Here is a 20,954-nt window from a genome sequence, read left to right as displayed (position 1 = left end):
CAGAGCACCAGGCTTGAAGTTTATTTTATTCCTCAGGGTTAGTTCCCATACTTCATAGGATCTATTGTGTGTGTACAGTAATGATTAGCCATAAATATTAACCATGTACATGTAGGTCAGAGAATGTATTACAATTTAACAAAAACGAACCACCTAAAGTTGCATCAGCCTATTTTAAAATTTTAAGTATGTTGCATGGAAATTTGGAGGAAATTTAAGTGATGGTGAAAAAAAAATGGGTTTTATATTGAATACCTTAATGTGTCCTAAAGGAGTAGATTCAGGAAAGTTAAGTTCATAAAAAGTTGGTTTTCAAGCTGAACATGTTTATTAACTTCATTGATTTTTAATTCATTTTATTTCTCTCTTTTTTTTTTGCATTAAAAAAGCAATGAGTCTAAACCAGAGGCACTGAGGATTTTTAATGAAATCAATTTTTGAAAATAAGGTGTTTGGTTTCTTGAAATTCTGCAGAGCTTGTCTGCCAAACTGCGTATATTCTGGCAAGATGGGTGAGACTGTCGGCTCAGGTACAGAATCAAAATCTCTCCGAGATGAGCCCCGACAGGAATGGATCTTAGCTTTGACCGTAGAGTCGGTGTCTGCTTTTGGCCACAGAGACACTTTTGTGGCTGACTGCATATTTTGGCTTTGAAGGAACTGTCAAGATAACCCCCCTTTAAGTGAGAAAGACCGGCCTTTGTTCATTCTGGAAAAATTCTTGCCCTCTGGAGAATGCCTGTTCTGTGTTTTAAATGAGTAAGCCATTTCCTGAAAATCAACAAACATTCTGAGACTTGCTCGGCTCACCTGGGTGCCGTTTAGAAACATGCTCTAGGGATTATTCTAGTGCAGCTTGTTTTTCAAACTCTAGCGCTCATCAGACCTACCTGGTGGGCTTATTAAAATTACAGATAACCGGGCCCAGCCTGAATTTCTGATTCAGTAGGTTTGGAACGGGACCCAGAATTCACATCCTCACAGATTTCTAGATGTTCCTTTTGTGCCTGGTCCAGGTGTGATTCTTTGAGAGCCTCTGTGATTCGGGGCTGAACATGCTCTTCGTGATGGACAGGGAGGCCCTGCGTGCTGCGATTCACGGGATCGCAGAGTCGGACGCGACTGAGCGGCTGAACTGAACTGAACTGATGCTTTTCCTGCTTCTACAGTCAATAACTAGACCATTATTAGGAACACATTTGTGGTCTACGCTTCTAACAGTCCTTTTCTAATAAAACTTCCAGGGCTGCAAATGTACCAGAAGGAAGCATAAATAGAGACAGTTACATCTTTTCGTGAAAGGATGGCCTTATCAATCCAGCCCCGTAGCTTAGAGCACAGGTCCGTCTCCTCTGAGAGGAGTCTGACCATCATCTGCCTGAAGGCAAGAATTATGTTCATTTTAGTTATTCACCTCTTCCCTAGAGCATAAAATAGAATGATGACCGGGACATGCTGGACATTTAGCTAGCTACTGGATAAAGAAGTTAAATGCTTACAATTAGCACCAACATTAGCTGTTCCATTTTTCATGCATGGATTTGATTTTAGTTTTAGTGAGCTAGAACGTGACATATAGCATGATGCATGTATAGACGTCATCCCAAATGGCATGGCTTACGTAACATCAAGGTTCCCATTTCTGCTGGTCAGTCGTGATGCGGCTGGTCTGCCCTGGGCTCAGCTGGGAGGCTCTGCGTTGTGTTCCCTGATCCCTGAGGTTAACTCCAAACCAGGGGTTGGATTCAAGTCTCTCCCAAGTGTGTTAGTTGTGGAGGCCAAGCTGAAGTGGCTACAACTACCCAGGCTGTGTTCTTAGAGGGTGGGACACCCGGGTGCAAGAGGTCGGCCAGGTTATGGAAATGCCTCGAAGGTCTCTGCCTGCACCAGGCCCATTCACAGTCCATTGGCCAGAACAAGCCTTAGGGGCGTGCTGGAAGTAGAGCTACAAAGGCGTCCGGGGTCGGTGGGTGTTTTCCGAACAACATTCCAGTCCATCACAGATGTGAATAGGGAAGCAATGGCTTACCCTGAAGATAAATCATCAGGACCCAGAAACTCGTGGCTTGGAAGCGCTGTCATGCATCCAGCTGCGTCCTGCCCCGGGAAGGAGCCGATGTTGCCGGGAGAGCCCCGTCATAGGCTGGAAAGGCTGGTGTGTCTTCTAATGCATGTGTTTTTCTTTTCACTCAGACCGCATTCTTTATTTTTTCTTAAATGAGTGACACTTGTGTGATTCATTCATTTTTCTAAATGCTAGCTAGCTTTTATTGCCAGTTCCTTTTTTCTGAACTTCTTGATTGTGTGTCGGAGTATGGCTGATTAACCTGACTGTGATGGTTTCAGACTCCGCACACACATACACGAACCCATTCTCCCCGCACCCCCCTCGCATCCAGGCTGCCACAGAACCCTGAGCAGAGTCCCCTGTGCTGTACCGCAAGACCTCAGTTATGTCCAGTGATGTTTTTCCTGATGCTATTCCAGACAATGCTTAAACTCAAGGGTATGGTCTTAATTCTGGCAGCGTCCGAGGCAGGGTAAGATGGACAGGACAGGGACTTTAAAGCGACTTCTGCGGGTTCACATTCAACCAGATGGATGGCCAGGAGGCAGGTGGCCCCACCGCATCCCTGCTCAGCCTCAGGGATGGCTTCTGGCCCTGACTCTCTAAGGCCCCTCGTTGTCACTGTTCTCCGATCAGAGGAAGCCCCCTCTTCTCCCCCTCGGTGTCTGGAAGGCAGACACCAGGATGCATGAAACACGCATCGCCTGCACCTGGACGCCAGTTCCCTGGGCTTACCTCACCTTCTTGTGCTATTTCCGGCTGGTATACTACATCAGCCTCACACCTAGGCTTCCCTATAATTTAGCTCTGCAGCACATTTAAGGACTACATCATGTTCCCTCCCATTCCTTCTGTATGCGTGCTTAGTCGCTCAGCTGGGTCTGATTCTTCGTGACTCCACGGACTGTAACCCGCCAGGCTCCTCCATCCATGGGGTTCTCCAGGCAAGCATGCTGGAGCTGATTGCCATGCCCTCCTCCAGGGAGCCTTCCTGACCCAGGGATGCAACTCGCGTCTCTCATGTCTCCTTCATTGGCAGGTGGCTTCTTTACCAGTAGTGCCACCTGGTGAAAGTGAAAGTGGAAAATGGTAATTGTGAGAATTAAATGATTTAATGTGTGCAAAGCACTTAGCCGAGAACTTAAGATATGGGAAACCCCCAGTAGATGATTCTCCATGTTTTGCAGTTCCACTGGCCTGCAGTTGAGTGGAATTTACATGGCAGGATGAATGAGTCAATACTAGCTCTGTTTTCTACTATCTGAAGAAGACTCAGGTTTTGAATGATCCTGTTTCTATCTCTTCTTTTCTATTCCATTGCTCCTTTCCAGTGAAAACCTAAGAATCCCTTTGCGTGACATGATGAAGAATAAACGTCAGTGAGGGTCTGAGCCCTGTCCTTTCAAGCCGGTTTCACATTTCCCATTAGAGCCAAACCAGACTTGGTCCTTTGAAATGCCAGCCATTGGTCACAAGAGAGAGCAGATAAAAGCTTTTTCTCCTTCCAGAACTCAACCATCACCTCTGTTGGCTTAAAAAGGGAAGCACTGGATTGCAGAGGCTTGTTAATGTCACTTTAACATTGAAGGGAAGCCAATTCAGCTTAATTCATTGGACCCGGGAAGTGCATGGTTTGAAAGGCAAGGAGCTTTGGGGGCATTTCAGAGCAGAAGTCGCCTTCCTTTTTAATCTAATGGTGCAGGGTGTATGAATGAAGACATTTTAGATGACGACACGGCTGCTCTCCAGCGATCGCCAGGGACAGACAGAAACAATGGGCTCTCTTCTGGATCCCATGCTCTAAAAATCTTAGGAGCCTTGGGAAGCATGGTGGAGCTCTCACTGAGTCATCAGAAAATGGGAGCAGACAGAGGTTGGTACCTCCTCTAGGGGCTAACGTGATTATTCAGATACTTTCTGAGGCAGCATTGCTAGTGAAAGGCAAATTCTTATAAGTATTCAGAGCGCAGCAAGGAATTTTTAAAGAGGAAAAAAATGCAGTTTACTGATATTGATCCAGAGCAGGGACCATGGAGGAGCACGAAAGAGGATGGGAAGATAGGAGGGTGAAAGATGGGAGGAAAGAGGAAGTAAGACATGGTCCAGTGTCCACGGGTGTAGGTGATGGAAGAGAGTGGACCCCTAAAGACCCCTAAAGGAAGGGAGGCTGGGCTCCCACAGCCCCACCAGGCTCAGAGGAAAATACGGGCTTAGCTGAGTCGGTGGTTGTTTTACTTACTTGGTGATCAGCTTTACCACATGTATTAGTAACCAAGTCCACGTGAGCAGGTACGGCCCGGGGCAGAGAGCTGTATGTATTTTTCAGACTGTATGACCAAACCAAGCAAACGCAGAGTCAGTACTGAAATGCAGGAACATGTGCTGCTGGAAAGTAACATTTAACTATATTAATTTTAGCATAAGCCTTTCGGTTGAAAGTGAAATGAAAGTGCTAGTCACTCAGTCGTGTCCGACTCTTTGAGACCCCATGGACTGTAGCCCGCCAGGCTTAAAATAAAATGTTTTCCTTTAAAACATATTAATCTTGAAGTATCAGTTCAAAAAGCTCAAGGGTAATTCAGTTCGTACTTTAACTTGGTGTTAAAGCCAGGCCTTGTTCTTGCTGTTGTTTAGTCGCTCAGTTGTGTCTGAATCTTTGCGACCCCATGGACTGTAGCCCGCCAGGCTCTTCTGTCCCTGGGATTTACCAGGCAAGAATACTGGGTGGGTTGCCATTTCCTTCTCCAGGGGATCTTCCTGACCCAGGGATCCAACCCAGTTCAGTTCAGTTCATTTCAGTGGCTCAGTCGTGTCCAACTGTTTGCGACCCCGTGAATCGCAGCACGCCAGGCCTCCCTGTCCATCACCACCTCCCGGAGTTCACTCAGACTCACGTCCATCGAGTCCGTGATGCCATCCAGCCATCTCATCCTCTGTCGTCCCCTTCTCCTCCTGCCCCCAGTCCCTCCAAGCGTCAGAGTCTTTTCCAATGAGTCAACTCTTTGCATGAGGTAGCCAAAGTACTGGAGCTTCAGCTTTGACATCAGTCCCTCCAATGAACACCCAGGGCTGATCTCCTTCAGAATGGACTGGTTGGATCTCCTTGCAGTCCAAGGGACTCTTCTCCAACACCACAGTTCAAAAGCATCAATTCTTTGGCGCTCGGCTTTCTTCACAGTCCAACTCTCACATCCATACATGACCACTGGAAAAACCACAGACTTGACTAGACGGACCTTTGTTGGCAAAGTGATGTCTCTGCTCTTGAATATGCCATCTGGGTTGGTCATAGCTCTCAAGTCTCCTGCATTGGCAGGCAGGTTCTTTACCACGGAGCCAACAGGGAGGCCCAAAGCTTCTCTTTTTCTTGTGCTGGACGTTTCCTATTTGTAAAGTTTGAAAAGGACATCTTACCATCTTACCATTCGGATCCCTCTCAGTAGTCGCCTTGCAAATAAATAATTATTTTAAAGAGAGAGTACACGAGAGAGTGGGTGCTCTGAATTTATGTAGTTGGTACTGTATTTTCTCAAGCTACCAGAATACTTGTTTTATTTCTTTTCATTTGTATGAATACAGTGTGATGACATTTAAAAAACAATGATGCCCAGTGTTTTAGGGAAGCCTTTCTGTCAGAATGTGCTATGTTGGCCATTTCATTTTCTGAAATATCAGTGTTTGGGAAAGAATAAAAATCTTAAGCAAGGTTCTGTCCTCCTCGTTCTCCTCCAACAGAAGGGGGAAGTAAACTATAGGACATAATTCTCTCCTAGAAATAAGAAAACCTCTTAGGTAATAAAAAGCATGCCTAGGCTGCCGGACTCAATACACTTTTGGTATTTTTACAATGCTTAGCTTGCATACAGACCAGAAAGTTCTCTGTATTGTCACTAAAAAAAAAAAAAAAAACCAAACCACTCATCCTATTTTGCAGCATCTGCCTAATTCCAATGATTTACCATATTTGTTTTGTAAATTGGTTCCAGGGAAAATAAACACACACTCCCACCTTTTAATAAACAGGGAAGAAATAATCAAGTGAAACTAGATGGAAAAAATGGGTCGGTGATCAGAGTTTTAAGCCATAGTGAGGAATTAACATTTTGATGGGAGATAATCCACAGAACATTTTTGAAAATAGATTCCCATACTTAGCCAAAGAGCAGGAATGGAAATCTACTTTTATAGACTGTGTAGCCAACATGTTCAGTGTTGAGTGGAGGCCGTCATAGACAAGTTTCCTTCAGCAGCGCTGCCCCTCTATTTACACGCTCCCTAGGAAGTTTCGCTACTCTTCAGAATCTTTTTCCTTATTTAAAGGTTGGGGTTCTGGAAAGGGTATTGAAGGCAGTAAGTGAACAAATTATGCATCATGAAGTGCCACCACTTGCAGTTCTCTGCAGCTGAGTGACTTCATTCATCCTAAAATATTAGCCAGTTTCCTCTTTGCATTTGGGACTTCAGTGTTCTGACAGTCTATCCAAAGAGACCCCGCAATGTATGTATCAGCGTTTCAGGCAGACTTAGATGTGTGAGTGCATACGCGCTTGCCAACATGTGTGCACAGACTCACATTCAAAGTCTAGGGCACGCTTTAGAATGAGTGGTATTCAGTGTGTGGGTGGAGGAGGGCAGCCCGGTGCTTTTGAAGTTGGTTGATGGGCCCAGGATCTAGATGGCGCCCAGGAAGCTTTGCAGCTTCTGAGGGTTCCGCATTGGTGTTCCATCTGCTCCCACCACCCTGGCCTCTGCTCATCGCGACCGCTCCTTGCCCTCCATTCGTCCTGTTTAATTTTCAGATATACTTCTTTTGACACCCATCTGTACTCAACTCTTCCCCCAGTTGTTTATGGGCTTTATAGCTTTTTTCACTTTACAAATAACTGTAAATTAGAGTGGCCCTATCATTTCATCTGAAGCCTTCAGCTGAGATTTTTGTTGTTGCCTGCTGTTCAGTCACTAAGTTGTGTCTGACTCTTTGAGACCCCACGGACTGCAGGACGCCAGGCTGCCCTGTCCTTCAGGTGTCCTGGAGTTTGTTCAGACTCATGTCCCTTGAGGTGGTGATGCCATTCAACCATCCCATCCTCTGTCGCTTTGGCCAGATCGTAATTTGAAGACCTACATGCTCGCTTGAAAATATAATTTCAAGTGTGAGAGACCCTGCATGTCTTATCTCCCTTTCAATCTATTCTCCTTGATACACACACATCTATAAAGTGTGTGATAGCTAAACTATTTCCATGTAAATATCTTGTATGAACTATATTGCTACAAGAAATATCCATCATGCGTCTTCTTATAATTCGTGTAAATATAGACATGGACATTCCATAACTATATATATGCATATGTACTACACCAGTGGGACCCTCGCAGCCTCTATATTTAGCGAGGTGTCAGATCTAGATGCTTCTGTGAGCAGCAGTGGGGGGGCTTTCAGGTCGATTTGGGAAAGCAGCTTCATGGATCTGAAGCACAGCTGAGCGGGGGAGGGGGGATGAAAGCAAGATTTCCTATTTATCTGAATGTGACGACTCTTAAGGCTTAGCTGGGTGGTTCTTGTAATTGTGGCCTCTGTCTTCAAAGGCAACTGGGGCAGGATGCTCTGGCACCCCAGATCCGTGGGAGGCACACCCGCCTTTTGGCAGTGCAGGGGGCCCCCCGGCTGTCCAGATTCTGATTCTACTTGTCTTTATGGTTTCTGGAAAGGAAGCATGTTTTTGGACTATGTTATGATGCATTTCTGTTTCTTAGTGGAAGGAAACCACAGAGGATTAAACAACGGATAGCTGTGGTATATATTTTAATTAAAACAAGACTACTTGCTAGGTTGAGAGATTGGGAGAGATAGGAAGGGGTCCTCTCCCAGCAGACTTCCAGTGTCTCCACCCAAGTTAAGGACACTGAAGGAGGTGTCCTGGTCTGGGCTTGGGTTGGAAAAGAATTTCCAGACATGAGACAGAACGAGAGGGAAATAAAGTTTATGAGAGAAGGAGACGCTGTTAGAACAGCGGGCCAGCTCAAGGAGAACTGACGATAAACAGGGGTCCTTGGTCCACTTTGATACCCAGGGACAAGGAGTGGGATAGGGGTCTTGCGAGTCATTTGCTCATTGGATGAGGCATGTATACTAGGTTGGGGGTCAGGGGAAGAGTAGGGCAAATACCTCCTCCCTATGGGGTAGGAGGGGAGACACATTATACTGTTTCATTAATAGTTACAACATAGGGGAGGGAAGGACGATAAGGGTCTGCTTTTTCCATTCCTGCACTCCAAGACCCTCCTTGGTTTTATCTGCTCTTTTGTCCTTGGGTCACCAGAGGAGGCAGCAGTTTTTTAGGACAAGGGATGGCAAGGTCTCTTTCCCTCTGGGATTTCTGCATTTGGACAGTGGTGCCAGGAGGTGGCCTTGGACTCAGACCCAAGCGCCGGCAGCCTGCAGTGGGGGCCGCTGAGTGGCCCAGGCCTGGCCATTTTCTCAAGTGGTCACGGAAACCATGGCGGAGCGGGAGTCCGGCTGGAAGGTGAAGGTGAAGATGCCCACATCCACGTGGAGTGGAAGGACCGGGGAAGCGCCGGGACAGGTGTGAGCTGGTCTGGAGTGTGGGGTCCTAGTCCGCTCAGGACACGACGATCCGTCCCAGCCCAAGGGCTGCCAACAAGGGGGAAAGGACTGCGCGTGGAAGATCGGGGGCTGGAGGAGGGGGACGAGAGCAGCAGGGAGAGGCCTAGATCCTCAGGCAGGACGATGGCGCGGGCTCCAGCAGGACAGGAGGGAGGAATCCACCCCGAGAGGCAGGGGACAAACCGGACGCCCGCCTGCGGTCTGAGCCGGAGCCCAGCGCCCAGGCGCAGTGGGTGTCTTTCCACACAGGGGCGCTGGAGCACGTTTTACTGCAGAGGAAGAGCGAATGGGCACCCAGACCCGAGCGCCCCAGTAGGTGTCGCCCCCTAACACACCCTGGGCTCCCCACTTCCTCTCAGTCCAGGGGCTGGGGGCGGGCGCAGAGCAGGCTTCGGAAAAGTTGCAGGCATCACCAAATGCTTTAGCCTCCGTTGGCGTTTACGCGTTTATCGAAAACGAAAATGAAGTTCGCGATACACCCAAATGAGTGGGGGTGTGCCGGCAGGAGCGCGGAGCTCAGTTGCTCCGAAAACACCCCTCCCCGCCACCGCGCCCCACCGCACCCCGGTCGGCCCTTGCCTGCCTTCCCTGACCTTTCCCTTCTCTTCTTCTTGAGACCTGTTTTTGGAGCAGAGCTTGGTTTGGGAAGGAAGGGGGCCCATCGGAGGCCGCGACCCCGAGCCCCCTCCCTTGCAGCCCCGCGGTTTGCTCTCCATCACCCCCCGTGCGCACCCCCGACCTCCAGGGGTCTCGGCTGTTGTCGTTTCACGTTAGGCAGGAAAAGCTGCGAGGAAAACACGAGGGAGAGAGCCCCTCAGGGCGCCGAGGTTGCAGCCGCCAGCGATGCGAGCGCGTGGACGCGGAGCGCAGCCCCGCGCGAAACCTAGGACCTGCATCTAGGGTGCCACCCCCTGCCTCCGTGCCCCCGACGCCCCCTCCCCGTCGCGGGCCTCTTCTCTCGCTGCGCTCTTCCGGAAGACGGCGGGGTGCGCTCTCCCTGTGGCCAGGAGCCCCCCAGCGCGCCCCTGCACCCACGAGCTGCGTGGCCCCGCGGCCTCCTCGCTGCCAGCCCCGGGACCCCCGGGCGCCGCCGCGTGGGGCGAAGGCGGGGAGGAGGAGCTGCGCGGGGACCCAGGGCGGGGGGAGCGAGGAGATGCGCTCCGGATGCTCGCCGGGCTCTAGGTGGTGCCAAATTCCAGGGCCTAGGCATTTTCCCTCCCTTTATGGTTTTCTGTTGTTTTTCTTCCCTTCAATGGCTTTGATTAGGCCGTACGCGGCCGTGCCGAGGAGTTGAAAACAGAAAAGCGACGGGAACGAGAACACACCGCCAGACCCCGGCTCGGCCCAGCCGCCGGGGAGGGGGCGGAGGAGGCTGAGCCAGGCGGTCGCTCGGCGGCGACTCGAGAGTGGCGCGCGGGAGGAGCGGCGCGCTGCCGCCGTCCTTTCCTCCGCAGCCGCCTCCCCTTCTTCTTCCTCCCCTTTTCCCCCCGGAGGGCGTGGGGAGCGGGAGCCCCAGAGGGAGAAAGCCGATACAGGAACGCCCCAAAGACAGCGAGCGAGAGCGCGCGGGGACCGATGGCTTCGCTGTACCAGAGGTTCACCGGCAAGATCAACACCTCGCGGTCCTTCCCGGCGCCCCCGGAGGCGAGCCGCCTCCTGGGCGGCCAGGGGCCGGAGGAGGACGGCGCGGGGCCCAAGCCCCTCGGAGCCCAGGCGCCCGCGGCGGCGCCCCGGGAGCGTGGCGGCGGCGGTGGCGCGGGTGGCCGGCCCCGGTTCCAGTACCAGGCGCGGAGCGACTGTGACGACGAGGACGTAAGAGCATCTTGGGGGTGGGGTGGGGGTGGGGTGGGGGGAAACGCAGGGCTCCAGGCGAGCCCGGGGGAGACGCGCCCGCGCGGCTCCTGCGAGGGTCTCGGGGCGCCCTCCCCTCCCCCACTCCTCCCGGAAGCGCGCCCACAAAACCACTCCTTGCGCGGATCTCGGTCACCGCCGTCCTGGAGCGGGTCCCGGTCTGCAGCGGCGGCGGGCCAAGAGTTGGTGGCTTTGAGGGCAGCGTTGGCGGAGCTGCGCTGCTGGGCTGTGGAACTGGCTGAGGGTTCACGGCGGCCCTGGGGACGCCTGCTGTTACCCGCACGCTGCTGTGGATCCTAAGGAGAGAATTCGATCTGTGTGTGCTTACGAGTTGGTTTCTCTGTTCTTTCTTTCCGTTTTCTTTTGTCTGCTTTAAGACTCTAGGAAGAGGCTGTCCCAGGCTCCTTTCCGCCCCCTCCCACCTGTCACCGGAGTCCTTGCCTCCCAGGCTGTCGCTTCTCCACTCTCCAACCCCTCCCCTAACCCCCCGCCCCCACTGGTGGTGGGGCTGGTGGTGATCCTCTTTCCCGAACCATGAAATAAAAGCGCTTGGCTCCGAGGCCCAGCCCTCTGACCCAGGCCCAGCACAGTTTTTGCTGGTGCGAGTCAGGCCCTGCCTGTCCCCACACTTAGCCGTGGACTAGCTACAACCTTGGCCCGTGTTAGTGGGAAAACTTCTCCAGGAGCCCGTTTTCTACTCTTCTCCGGGCCGGTAGCTGGGGGTTTCAAAGGTTGGATTTGCATATCACCTTAGTAACCGATGACTCAGGCAGGACACCCACAGGCTGCCCGAGATGGATGAGTTCGACCACCTCTGTTGATCTCTCTCAGCTATTCAGAGAGCCAGGGAGGGCCAAGTGATGCTTCAGATACGTTGTGTTCCCAGAAAAAAAAAAAAAAAAAGAAAGAAAGAAAAAATCCCAGACAAGCTCTCAGACAGGCAGACAGGACTGGCTCAACTGGTCCAGCTCCACTGGGTGTGTTGGGTCCAAGAGTTTACTGTGTGTAGCTTTGAGTGTCCCCCTCCCTGTGGGGGGTACCTGGACGCAGGTCCTCTCACAAACCTGGCAGATGGCCTCCCCTGACAGATCCAGGGCAGTTCCTGTCTCCCCAATGGCTGTGGTCATTCAACGTGTCCTGCCTTGGGTTACGGGTTGTTTTGTTTTGTTAATGGAGGATCTGGAGAGGTGGAATAAGTTTGTGGGAGATGTGGTTACACATACACACACACACCCTGTATTAGAGCTTGCATGAGATTTGCTTATTTTGGTTTATTTCCAGACCCCCCCTGGTTACACTAAAACCTATCAGAGAGATGGCCCTCACTCCAGCAGGTCAGGTCCTAAGGGAAATGTGTGAATTCTCAGATTCAAGGGACCAGAATCTTTAAGGAGGGGTTTCATTGGGGAAGTTGAAAAATTATGGAGGATTAAACTCCAGAGATCTTGGGGAAGACCACCGAGCTGCAATGCAGACAAAAATGATGCGCTTTTTGCCTTAAATCGTTTGTCTTAAATCTGTTGGGATTTGTTATGCTTGAAGTGAGAACCATGAGCAGTTTCCTCCAACGCGCTCTAGGTGTCGCTCGGGGAGTGGAGAGGGGAGAGTTTCTGACTTTTGTTGTAGACGGTTTCCGCCCATTTCCCCCTCATCTTAGCTTTGAGCATGTATTCCTCCTTTCACTTTGACATATGTCTAGAACTGTTCCTCAGATAAGCGAAAGGGTTGAACTGAGGAGCAAATTGTTAATTTAACATTTTCAAATGGTTTCTGCTGAGATGACTCTGAAGAGTATATCTACTTTAAATTCATTAACTCCTGATATTAATGTTTTTTATTTCATGGAAAATGAAAAACAAAGGGTGTGGGTATGTCTGTGTGTGTAAAAGTAGGTATAAATATAGTGTATGCAGTGTCCTTATGAAATATATATATATATATTGTGTTTCAAATGTATTATTAAAAAATGACACGAGTAAATGTAGCATCAATTTCTTGAAAACTTTTATGTGCTTTTCTCAGAAAAAGTATTCAGGATTGGAAAAACTATATCTAAAAATATACTACGTAGGAGTACACATTAAACAGATTCGTTCCCCTCCAGTCACAGGGAATGCCATTTGCTGTGAGTTAGTACTAGTTAAAGAAAGTAGGTATAAAAACTACTTTTCTGATATTAGCCCTTGTTAAGATTACAGAATCTTGAGTAATCACCCTGCTACCTACATTTAACCCTTTAGATGTACAACTGATTAAGAATACATTGCGTATTACTCTGTGTGTCTTGGCATCCCCAGGGCATGCTGGTTGCTGTCCAAGGTTCTGAAGCATCCTCTCTATTAGCCCCTAGCTCTTCCGTGGCTTGTCTGTTCCGTGGAACAGAAACAGCTTTCCCACCTCGGTCACTCACATGATGGTAAACAGCATTACCTTTAAAATCCAGCGAGCTCTGTGTCTCATTGTCCTGCCATCTAGAAATGAGGAAATGAAATGTAGCTCTTGATCTGTGTCTGTGTGTATGCACACGTGTCTGAATAGGATTGAGAACGAACAGTTCTTTACAAAATAAAGTTGACAGTAGTTACCAGGTCTGGAAGAGAGAAGTCAAATGCTGCAGTTGCATGGTTAGTGACTAGGAGTGCATTTCCTATGTGCACCAACTACGTGTAGGGACCTCTCCGCTGTGTAAAAGTCTGTCTGGGGTGGGCCAGTTTTAAGGTGTGAAGTTTAACTTTGAAGAAGAAAGAAACCCTGAGTGCTTTTCTACCAGAGTTTCCTCATCAATCTTATATTTATTTAAAGTCAATGACTTGGGAGACCCCCTCTGTGGAATCAATAGCTATTTTGATTTAAAATTCATTTCATAGGCTAAAAATTAGTTGACTCTTAAAGGGACTGCTGCTGGAAGTGACTTTTAATGGAGTTTAGTAACTTCTGATAGGAATTAACTTCAATTAATTTAAAAATACTGAACCTTGTTGTGCCCTGGCTTGAACGTTTCCTTTTGATTTCTTAAAGGACTTTGAAGGCCATGGGTGGCTGTCAGGGCACTAGGCTTGTCGGGGCCAGATCAGCATGTTCCTGTATCCTTCATTTTTGATGACACATGATTTCCTAACAGTGCAAGTATGACGACAGGATTTTAAAACAGCAATTTGGCCAAAACAGAGACTGAGCAAAAATCGTTGCTTACTCAGTCTCTCTTATGATGTCACTGCTGTCTAGCTTATGATGCCATGCTTCTGATGCCATGCTTCTGATGCAGTTCATCCTCCTGTTTGTCTGAAACCTCCAGCCCTCTTCCTCTCCACCTTGACTTTTCACTGATATGCTGTCAACATCCTGTTCATTTCTCCTTGGCGTTTATCAGCTTTACCTTTTCAAGCAACTTGATCCCACAGAAATATGTGTCTACCTTCTGACTTTCTTCTGCAATTTCAAATGTATTTGAAACCTCGTATTATCTTCCTAACATATTGAGGAAAAGGTTAAACGTTTCAGCCACCAGCTTGATCTCATTATTTTCATGTCGAATTCGATAATGCTTAGTGTAACTCGTCTATGGAAGAGTTATGGGATGTCCCAGTGTTGCTTGGAGCTTTCAAATTCTCTATCAGGTGATCTAAAGTGGATTCACTGACTCATTACAAGGATTCCTTTTTCCTTACTTAGGTTGGTGGCACACTCACATTCTTACTGTCCTCACTGCAGCAAACTGCACAGAGAATGTCTTCAGTGTCCTCTAAACTACTGGAGGCAGTGGCCTTAGTCCTCGTTGTCACCTCTTTGCTCCTGACCACCGCCACCCTACACTTCAGACTTCTGTGTCATGCGTCTTTCATGATGCCACGTGAATTCATGTCCTATCTCTCTCTGACCGTTGTATTCTTCATAAGTGCTTTTCCCTCCTCTCCCTCATGTAGGGGGTTGGGAGAACCCATGCACCAAGGTTTTGGTCTCCACTACTCTATTCTTTCCCTGCCATGCTTTCTTCTTAAGATAAACTAAATATTGGGAAAATTAAAATGAAGATAAAGGGAGCTGAGTGTATTTCACAGCTTCTGTAATAGCAGATGGCCGAGGTAGCTTAATTCCTCTGGTATACACCTCCTAGCATCTCTTCTGAAGAGTATTTGCTTTTCTATTTTGCAGAATTGGAGGACTGTAGGATTGGAAGGACCTTGGCGGTCCCCACGTTGATTTCTTCTCCCACCTTTTGCTCCACAGATCAGTTTCGGTAGTGGTGACAAGACATCCACGTAAACTATACCCCTGACTTTGTCACTTCCCTCTCTTTTCCGTGTGGCTGTTTAGTAGCTTAGTCATGTCCAACTCTTTTGTGACCCCATGGATTGCAGCGCACCAGCCTCCTCCAGTCCATCCATGAGATTTTATGGGCACGATCACTGGAGTGGGTCACCATTTCCTTCTCCAGGGGACCTTCCCGACCCAGGGATGGAACTCACGTTTCCGTGTCTCCTGCACTGGCAAACGGACTCTTTACCGCTGAGCCACCGCTTCCCTCTCTTTGCCTCTCATTATTCTAAACGACTCTGCCTAACCTCTTTATTTCCCCTTCTGGTGCTACTGTTTCTTCCACCCTCAAGTATGGCATACAATACACATAAGCTTGTACGGTTACATTTCTCTCAGGGTCTTGATTTCTTTCTTGTAATATGCAGGACTTCACTAGATAAGCTTTGAGGTGCCCTTCTGGGTTAATGCTGTGTAACACTGTTGGTGATGGACAGGGAGGCCTGGTGTGCTGCGATTCACGGGGTCGCAAAGAGTCGGACACGACTGAGCGACTGGACTGAACTGAACACTGTATCATAGTACCCTACAACAGCTGTCCTCCTGCAAAGTCTTTTTTCTGCATTTCAGAAGAATGTCAAACACACAATCAGTCAGTTCAGTTTGGTCTCAGTCGTGTCCGACTCTTTGTGACCCCATGGACTGCAGCACGCCAGGCCTCCTTGTCTATCACCAACTCCCAGAGCTTACTCAAACTCATGTCCATTGAGTCGGTGATGCCATCCAGCCATCTCATCCTCTGTCGTCCCCTTCTCCTACCGCCTTCAATCTTTCCCAGCATCAGAGTCTTTTCTGATGAGTCAGTTCTTCACATCAGGTGGTCAAAGTATTGGAGTTTCAGCTTCAACATCAGTCCTTCCTATGAATATTCAGGACTGATTTCCTTTAGGATGGCCTGACTGGATCTCCTTGCAGTCCAAGGGATTCTCAAGAGTCTTCTCCAACACCACAGTTCAAAAGCATCAATTCTTCAGCATTTAGCTTTCTTTATAGTCCAGCTCTCACATCCATACGTGACTCCTAGAAAAACCAGAGCTTTGACTAGACGGACCTTTGTTGGCAAAGTAATGTCTCTGCTTTTTAATATGCTGCCTAATTTGGTCACAACTTTTCTTCCAAGGAGCAAGCATCTTTTAATTTCATGTGTTTACTATCTAAAGCAGTCTCTCTGTGAATGTTTTGGTAAAGTAGCTATCACAAAATTATGCAAAATTTTGCCTATTGTCTCAATGCAGAGCAGAGTCATCATTGGGAAATTGTCTGTTACAAGGAAGTACGAATGGTGATATAAACAAAGATTCAGTGCTAGCTGACTGATGGGTGAAGCCAAATATAGCATCAAAACTCTTGCCTCTGCACTGCACGTTGTGTTTTTAAAAGCACCACTGGGTATATCTCATTCCACCTTCCTTGTTACCTTGGCCTGGGGAGAACCCTAACAAAGAGCGAATCTGTTGGCTTGAAAAATTAGTCAGGGTAAGCCTGATTTTTTTTTTCATTTGGATGAGTCAGTTGTCCACTGTGAATTATCACAAATAAATTTCAACATGTTAACAAGCCTTTGCTCTGTGGAGTCGGCCAAAAAAGTATGTCTTTGCTTAAGGCCGGATATGTTTGTGAAAAATGAGCATTCTGCCTTCTTGGTGGAATTGAGTTCTGTGTAGCAGTAAGATCTTTTGAAGTGGGCACGGCAGCCTACTTCATATGGCATGCTTCCTTTTATTCCTGCTAGTGTGCACTTTTAAGTAATTTACTTGTATATGTTACCTGTAGATATGAGGAGGTCTGGAGTATTAGATAACATAGTATCAATTTATATTTTTGACAATGGAATCAGCTGGTTTTCCCACATGAGATTAATATTCTAGTATCACTCTGTAGACAGGAATTGCTCTAGATGTTGACTTTGGACATTTTTTCTTCATAAAAATAGAGCCTTTTATTTCATACTCCAAGCTTTTCCTCCTTTGGAATCAGAATGATTAATGAGTTTAATTTTTGGAAGCAACTGGCAGGAGTTGCTGAGTAAGATGTACAAGCTGATTGTATATAACCCTGTTCCTTTTAATTACTCTGATGGTAACAATGCATTCATCAAGCACATATGGAATGCTTCTTCGCAATATACAGTAGTGATCCCTTTCATGGAGTGTTGCCTATAAAATAATACGTGCAGTAATCCTTTCAAAATTAAATTCTCCCTAATAAATATAGTGTTAAGGGCAGTCAGTACTCATGTGCCATGCTATGCTTTGCTTCATTTTAAACACATCCATTTGATTTTATTTACAAGTACAGAAAGAAAAGCACTCAGCCTTTCTGGTTAACGACCTTTGGAACACTTATCTATAGAAGGATCTGCATCTTTAAATTATCTAAAATAAAATACTTAAAAATTGGATAACATCTCATCTTACAAACGAGAAGACTGTAGATAGTTCTGTGAATAATATTCTGTAAATCACTTGTGTTCTCTGGACCTCAGAGAAACTCAGTCTTTCCTTCTCTCCTGTGTCCTTCTCAGTATCCTCTATGGTACTGTAATTGAGTGGAAAAATTAACTTAATTATATCACTGGATTTTAAACATATGAACGTTATGAAATCTTAACAGTCTAAATTATTTTGATTCTAAATGGATATGCTAATTGCCAAAGAAAATAACAGTTTCCCCACAGTAGTATGAGACTTTTGCCCTGGATGGGTCTCCCCAGTGGTTTTACTCTGTTTCCCTCCACACAGTGCTTTCTGTGTTTCCTAACAGCATCCAGATCCACTGGAAGCACAGGAGATGCTCGGTTTTGTCCCATAATCTGGGAGCATATATGGGTGTCTTTACCGGGAGTCAGAAGCCAGGACGGCCCGTGAGGTCCAGATGGTAGACTTCCAGGCGGTGAGCATCGTGCTTCCCGGAGTCGGAACATCTCGGTCAACAGCAGTGGGCACTATGGCCCGGCACCTGGCAGGGACTGGAGTCTTGCCTGCATGCAGGAAAGAGGCGGACTCCTGTTGCCACGGGAATGGTTCTCAGGTGCTGGAACAGTCGTTCCCTTTAAAATAAACAAACCTGACTTTAACTCACTCCTGTGGTATGTAGATAAACAGCTTGAAGGCCCTTAGAACTCAGTAAAGTCCTACTAGTGCCATGCCCAATGGACATTAAAAACAAACCAAACCAAAACATGCCTCTACCTAGTTTTTAATTAAAAAGGAACTTCAAGATTTTCCAGGGCATCACAGTCATTGTCAAAATAAAATCTTAACTTTCTCTAATGTTCAGATTTTATTTGTTATCAGCTTTTACCTTAGATGATTTGGGGTCACTTTGAATATGCCTCTGTTTAAAAAAAAATGTGGAGCAGGTTTTCCTGGCATGTTCCCCAGTTTGGAATTGAGAAGACCAATGAGTCCTTCTGTCTCTTATTGTTTACTGTTTGGGAAGATTTAGTTTAAAGACAGAACTACTGGAATTAATACAGCTGTTTTGTACAGCAACGGTCTCTTTGTTATATCATCTGTAATTTATTTATATGATTGTTTATATCCCTTCTATTTTATATATTGTGCACCTAGTATGTTTTAAGATGGCATCAGCCAGAAGTGGACCAGGACTGGAAGAAGGGAGCACTGAAGAATAGGAACAGGAATAAAAGAGGTTTTATGCAATACAAGTGAAGAGGGGGTGGATAAAGCAGAAACTAGAGGTGGAGGAATGCATGAGAAGATCACAGGCCTCCAGGCTCCCTAACCATTTCCCCCCAAATATTTAATTTTCTAAACCATATTCCTATGCTTCATGCAGCATGCCATCCAGCAATTTAAAAATCAAAAGTAAAAATAAGAAATCTCTTTGAAAGTCCTGAGAGATGACATTATCTCATCAGTTTGTGAAAGCTCTTAAGAGTTGCAAGCTGGTTGCAACCCCACAAGGTAGTGAAACCCCACCAGCCTTGAGTGAATGGCTCCAAGCCCTGAACATGCGGGGCTGGCTCTGGGCTTTTTGCGGCTTCTGCGCATCCCTCCTCAGCATCTCCACCACCCTGCGGATGGACCGCTGCCTTCCGGCATCTGAGGCCAATGGAGACAAGTGGGCACATGCTCTGCCCTGAGGTTAGACTTTCATCCCTGCCTACCTTGCCACATCATCTTGGGAATATTCACAGAGGGGACGGTTGCCGTTTTCTGGAACACTTGGCTGCCTTATATTAATAGAATACCTAGCTCCTTTCCCAGGAGAACTTCTAGGTCTTTGTCGCTATGTCCATCCCATCTTTTCCGGCTTGCAAACGTGTGTTCTCCATGGCAGGTTTGGAGGCAATGTGCTGCAGGTGAAACTCTTTGAGTCCAGAGTGAACCCATCTGTTCGCGAGTCCACCCCAGAGTGCATTGCTGCTGAGAATAGCGCTTTGAGGGGACAGAGGCTCCGCTGAAACTTACATGGGGGCTGTGGTTAGTTCGCTAGAGGGATGCGTGGGTGTGGCACGCGGAGAAACGGAGCCGGAAGTCAAGCTGGGCTGAGTTGCCAAACTGGACCTCACGTTGAGTGTTGGCATGGTTTGGCGCAGGGTCACTGCCGCTCTGCACGTTACTGCGGGTCTCACGGGCACCCGTGGGCTTGTGCCCTCCCTCTTAGCGTCGTGTGTGGTCACGTGGTTGACCTTGGCAGGTGGAATGGACCGGAAGTGAGAATAGCTCTCCTAAGTGGATGCTTTGTGAGCCGGCCCGTGGTTTGCCCTGCTCTCCTTCCTTCTGATATGGACGCTGGCAGTATTTCGGGTAGAGGCAGTTCAGCGGGAAAGATGGAAAGGTAGGTTTGTAAACCACCTAGATTGCGTCCGGATAGTGTCACCTGGCCTGAGCTGATGGACACAGCGGGATATGTGTTCCTGTGGATCAGCCACTGTGCACTCTTTCCGGACCTTGATTGCGTCCTCGTCTGTGGGTAAATCTGGCACTTTCTCAACCTCCATGGGAAGCTTCATTCTACATTCCCGCATCGTGCTTAAGACTTTCCAGTTCCCAAAGAGACAGAAATGGAAGTTTCCCTGGGAGGGCAACTGATGTTGGGGTGATGAGTTTTACCCACTTCCCTCATTTCCTGTCTTTTGGGAGCATGCTTGTTGGGTGTCGGGAAAGGGTGAGAAGAGACAAGTGTGGGCGTTCATGGGAGGAGCAAGGGAGAGACTGGGAAACAGGAGTCATACAGGTTCCTAGATAGTAACAATGGAAGCAAACAGCCTTCTGGATGTTGCAAAGGCTCAGCCTCACAAATGAGCCTTCTGGGCTTCTGACCCTTCAGGTCAGAAATGAAGAGACTCTGAGGTTCTCATAGGGAAGCCTGGATGCTTCGGGTCTGTGTTGTGCTCTTCATGTCACATGGATTTTGGAATCCGTTTTACACGGAATCTATATTTACAGTGTAGGATTAAAGAGGATGTGTGTGTGTAGTGTAAGTCGCTCAGTCGTGTCCAACTCTTTGCAACCCCATGGACTGTAGCCCACCAGGCTCCTCAGCCCGTGGCATGTCCCAGGCAAGAATACTGGAGTGGGTTGCCACGTCCTTCTCCAGGGGTTCTTCCCAACCCAAAGATTGAACCTGCGTCTCCTGCAATGCAGGCGGATTCTTGACTACCTGAGCCACCAGGAAAGAGGATATGTCTTCATCTGCACGAGAGGCGATGTCATCAGACACGCCCAGATCTAGCCGATGCTCTTTCTCCCTCAGTGCCTGTCCGGGCCAGTGCTTTATTTTATGTGTAGAAAGGTGTCACCAGTTTCGCTTCCTTTTTCCTAGATTTTTCATTTGTCTGAATGGACAGAAAAGTGAGCCCCTAAATGACTGGTTATCTGTTACAGGGAGAGGGGAGATGCTGTCAAAGATGGGGCACTGTTTCTATGGAAACAGGAGCTGGCTGTGATGAGCAGGGATGTCTGGTTTCCTTGTCGGGCGCTGGCCTTACTGGACACACAATCACTGATACCCTTCCTCATGGCTGTCCTGCAGCACCGAGGAGATCATATCAACCAGAAGCTTTTGTCTCCCCAGGTGCCCGGAGCGCACCTGAGCAGAATCCTAACGTCCTGTCTCCCCGTG

General features: G+C 47.9%; 1 protein-coding gene across 2 annotated transcripts in view; it reads left to right on the top strand.

Moving 5' to 3' along the window:
• DPP6 (dipeptidyl peptidase like 6) overlaps positions 1-20,954 on the top strand; it is a 974,485-nt gene that overhangs the window by 163,519 nt on the left and 790,012 nt on the right. Inside the window, exon 1 of one of the 2 annotated variants that reach the window (XM_018046659.1) lies at positions 9,755-10,508. The exons of the other annotated variant lie outside the window; for it this stretch is intronic. Coding sequence (XP_017902148.1) covers positions 10,272-10,508 — 237 coding nt within the window. The 5' untranslated portion in view covers positions 9,755-10,271. Of the gene's footprint in view, positions 1-9,754; positions 10,509-20,954 lie in introns of those variants that run through there. 2 annotated transcript variants of the gene reach the window in all.

The sequence above is a fragment of the Capra hircus genome, chromosome 4 (assembly GCF_001704415.2).
Source record: "Capra hircus breed San Clemente chromosome 4, ASM170441v1, whole genome shotgun sequence".
Lineage (NCBI taxonomy): Eukaryota > Metazoa > Chordata > Mammalia > Artiodactyla > Bovidae > Capra > Capra hircus.
Note: the sequence above shows the minus strand (reverse complement) of the source record. Positions and strands in the feature narration are given on the sequence as shown.